This window comes from Chelonoidis abingdonii, chromosome 11, assembly GCF_003597395.2.
Source record: "Chelonoidis abingdonii isolate Lonesome George chromosome 11, CheloAbing_2.0, whole genome shotgun sequence".
Lineage (NCBI taxonomy): Eukaryota > Metazoa > Chordata > Testudines > Testudinidae > Chelonoidis > Chelonoidis abingdonii.
In genome coordinates this window covers 21,923,343-21,926,554 of record NC_133779.1, presented here as the reverse complement: position 1 = coordinate 21,926,554, position 3,212 = coordinate 21,923,343, and the positions used below count along the sequence as shown (strand labels likewise).

The window sequence follows — 3,212 nt, the reverse complement described above, 5'->3', positions numbered from 1 at the left end:
GGGGGGTCGGGGTGACTTTGGGGGATTGGAGGGTTTGGGGTGATGGGGTTCAGGGTGACTTTGGGGGGTCGGGGTGACGTTGGGGGTTCGGGTGGTCGGGGTGACTTTGGGGGATTGGAGGGTTTGGGGTGACTGGGGGATCAGGCTGACTTTGGGGAGTCAGGGTGACTTTCAGGGGTTGGGGTTGGCGAGGTGGGCGATTCGGGGGGCTGGCTCTGATCTCTGCCCCCCTCGCCCCCCCAGGGAAGCAGTTCGGGGTGCACAACGCCAGCCTGCGGGAGTTCGAAGCCCGGCTGGGCCATTCGTACCAGTGCCAGAACCGCAGCCTGGCCCTGGACCCGGCCTTCCACCTCGACGCCCTACACGAGCAGCTCCAGGCCTTCGCCCTGCCCGGGGGCCACTTCGGGGAAGGTATCGGCACCCCCATAGCCCCAGATCTGCCCCCCATTCCTGCCCCCCGCAAGCCCCTGCTCAGCTCCCCCTCCTACCCTAAATCCCCTCTGTTGCCCCATAATCCTATCTCCCCCTGCCCCCACCATTTCCCCGTATCCGAACCCTGCCCCCCTTAGCCCTCTCATCTCCCTCTGCCCCCACCATTTCCCCCTCTCCGAGCCCTACCCCCATAGCCCTCTCATCTCCCCCTTCCCCCCACCTGCCCCCCGTCTAACCCCTGCCCTCCTCTCTTGCAGCCGAGCTGTGCCCAGAGGACCGGCGCAGCTCGCTGGTGCCCATCATCATCGGGGTGGTTCTGCTGATCCTGATCCTGATCATCATCATCGCCTACCTGCTGGGCCGGCGCAAGGCCCGGGGTGGCTACCAGACCCTCTGAGGGGCCGGGACACTGGGGTGGGGTGGGGGTTGTGATGGGGCCTGTCCCCTCTAGGAGATGCCGGCTCCCACCTGGTGCAGGGTGGGGTCTGGCTGGCTCAGGGGGGCGGGGAATGGGGCAGGGGCCTGTCCCCTCTAGGGGGCACCGGCTCCCACCTGGCCCCAGGGCGGGGACTGGCTGGCTCGAGGGGGCGGGGAATGGGGCAGGGGCCTGTCCCCTCTAGGGGGCGCTGGCTCCCACCCGGTGCAGGGCAGGGACTGGCTGGCTCAGGGGGGTGGGGAATGGGGCAGGGGCCTGTCCCCTGTAGGGGGCACTGGCTCCCACCTGGCCCCAGGGCGGGGCCTGGCTGGCTCGGGGGGGTGGGGAACGGGGTCAGAGATCCATAAATTTTATTTTACTGATTAAAAAGTATTGGAATTGTTGGTAAATACGAGGACGTCTCAGTTACTGCCCGTGCACCAGCTCTTGGCAGTGTCCCGGTGGGGTTACCGGCCCCCTCAGCCCAAAAACAAGCCCCCCCCCTTAACAATTCTGTTCTATAATAAATGGGCATTACGTCTCCTGGAGTTAAGGAGATGTGCCCACCACTGGGACAGGGCGGCCAGTTACCCAGGGACCCCTCACCCGGCGCTGAGATGCAGCCACCTCTGGGGCAGGGCGGCCGGTTACCCGGGGACCCCTCGCCCGGCGCTGAGATGTGCCCACCTCTGGGGTGGAGCGGTCGGTTACCCAGGGACCCCTCGCCTGGTGCTGAGATGTGCCCTCCTCTGGGGCAGGGCGGCTGGTTACTGAGGGACCCCTCGCCTGGTGCTGAGATGCAGCCACCTCTGGGGCAGGGCGGCTGGTTACCCAGGGACCCCTCGCCTGGTGCTGAGATGTGCCCACCTCTGGGGCAGGGCGGCTGGTTACCCGGGGACCCCTCGCCTGGTGCTGAGATGCAGCCACCTCTGGGGCAGGGCGGCTGGTTACCCAGGGACCCCTCGCACGGCGCTGAGATGTGCCCACCTCTGGGGCAGGGCGGCCGGTTACCCAGCGACCCCTCGCCTGGTGCTGAGATGCGCCCACCTCTGGGGCGGGGTGGTGGCTGTTAAAACATAAGTCTAGGACGAGGACTGGGGTGCTCCTGGGAGGGGGGCTCAGCAGGGGGGCGCTCTCCCCACAGGCAGGGCTGGCCCAAGGGTGGCGCTCAGGGATGCTGCAGGAAGGCGTCAGGGTGCAGGGGCACCCCAGCAGCCTGGCTGTATCCTGCCCCCCAGGGGTGCCCCAGTCTGACCTGGCAGGGTCCTGTTCACTCAGCCACATGCAGGACCGGCCCCACCCGGCTCCTAAGGGAAGTGGGGGAATCACGGGGCTGCTGACATCATTGGGGGGGGTGGGGAGAGGGGCAGCACACAGGCCACGCCCCTTTCTTTGGCAATAATCAAGCCACGCCCCTTGCCTGACCTAGCTCCCATGACTAAGCCACGCCCCTGTATGAGTTCACTCTTTAGCTCCACCCCCATGGATCCCATCCCCCCCGCCCTTTAAACCACGCCCCCTTTTCAAGAGTCCTGCAGCAAGCTCCACCCCACCTCCAAGAGTCTTTTATTCCATCGGCATTTATAAAGATGCAGCCACCTCTGGGGATGGGGCCCCCAGGGACCCCTTGCCCAGTGCTGAGATGCAGCCACCTCTGGGGCGGAACAGCCGGTTACCCAGGGACCCCACGCCAAGCGCTGAGATGCAGCCACCTCTGGATGGGTAGATACAGCCCCTGCCTGCATGTCCTCCTTCCTTTCCATCCGGAAGGCCGGCCAGACAGACGGAGCAGCTGAACGAGCCAGGCTGGGGCTGACTGGGCAGCTGTGGGGCGGGAGTGGGGCAGAGAGAGGGGTCAGGTGTTGGCAGACAATTGTAGCAGGGCTCCTTTGGGTTGAAGTTTTCGTTTATTGCGGCTACAGAGAACCCAGGTGTCTGGTTCCTCCCACTACCCCCCCATACTCCTCCTCCCCCACCTCTTCAACTGCCCCTTCCCCAACCCGGTTTCAACGTCCCAGGTCCCCACCACCACCCCAGTTCTGACACCCACCCGGCACACTCATTTCACCTGCCTCCCTACCCCCACCCCTAGGAGAGGGGAATCCAGGTTGTGGCTGGGGAGGGAAGGAACCTTCAGCAGATTAAGCAGGAAGGCTGGGAGCCAGGACGCCTGGGTTCTCTCCCCGGCTGTGGGAGGGGAGGGGGGCTGGTGGGTCGGAGCAGGGGGGCTGGCAGCCAGGACTCCTGGGTTCTCCACCCAGCTCTGAGAGGGGAGTGGGGGCTGGTGGGTCAGAGCAGGGGGGCTGGGAGCCAGGACTCCTGGGTTGTCTCCCCGGCTCTGGGAGGGGAGGGGGGCTGGTGGGTT

The 3,212-nt window shown here is 65.9% G+C and overlaps 1 protein-coding gene across 2 annotated transcripts in view; it reads left to right on the top strand.

The window, feature by feature from the left end:
* CD68 (CD68 molecule) overlaps positions 1 to 1,257 on the top strand; it is an 8,606-nt gene extending 7,349 nt beyond the window's left edge. Inside the window, exons 5-6 of one of the 2 annotated variants that reach the window (XM_032786460.2) lie at positions 244 to 411; positions 690 to 1,257. In XM_032786460.2, coding sequence (XP_032642351.1) covers positions 244 to 411; positions 690 to 829 — 308 coding nt within the window. In that variant the 3' untranslated portion in view covers positions 830 to 1,257. The remainder of the gene's footprint in view (positions 1 to 243; positions 412 to 689) is intronic. The other variant, XM_032786461.2, reaches the window with a different exon arrangement.
* The last annotated feature ends 1,955 nt before the right edge of the window (positions 1,258 to 3,212 follow it).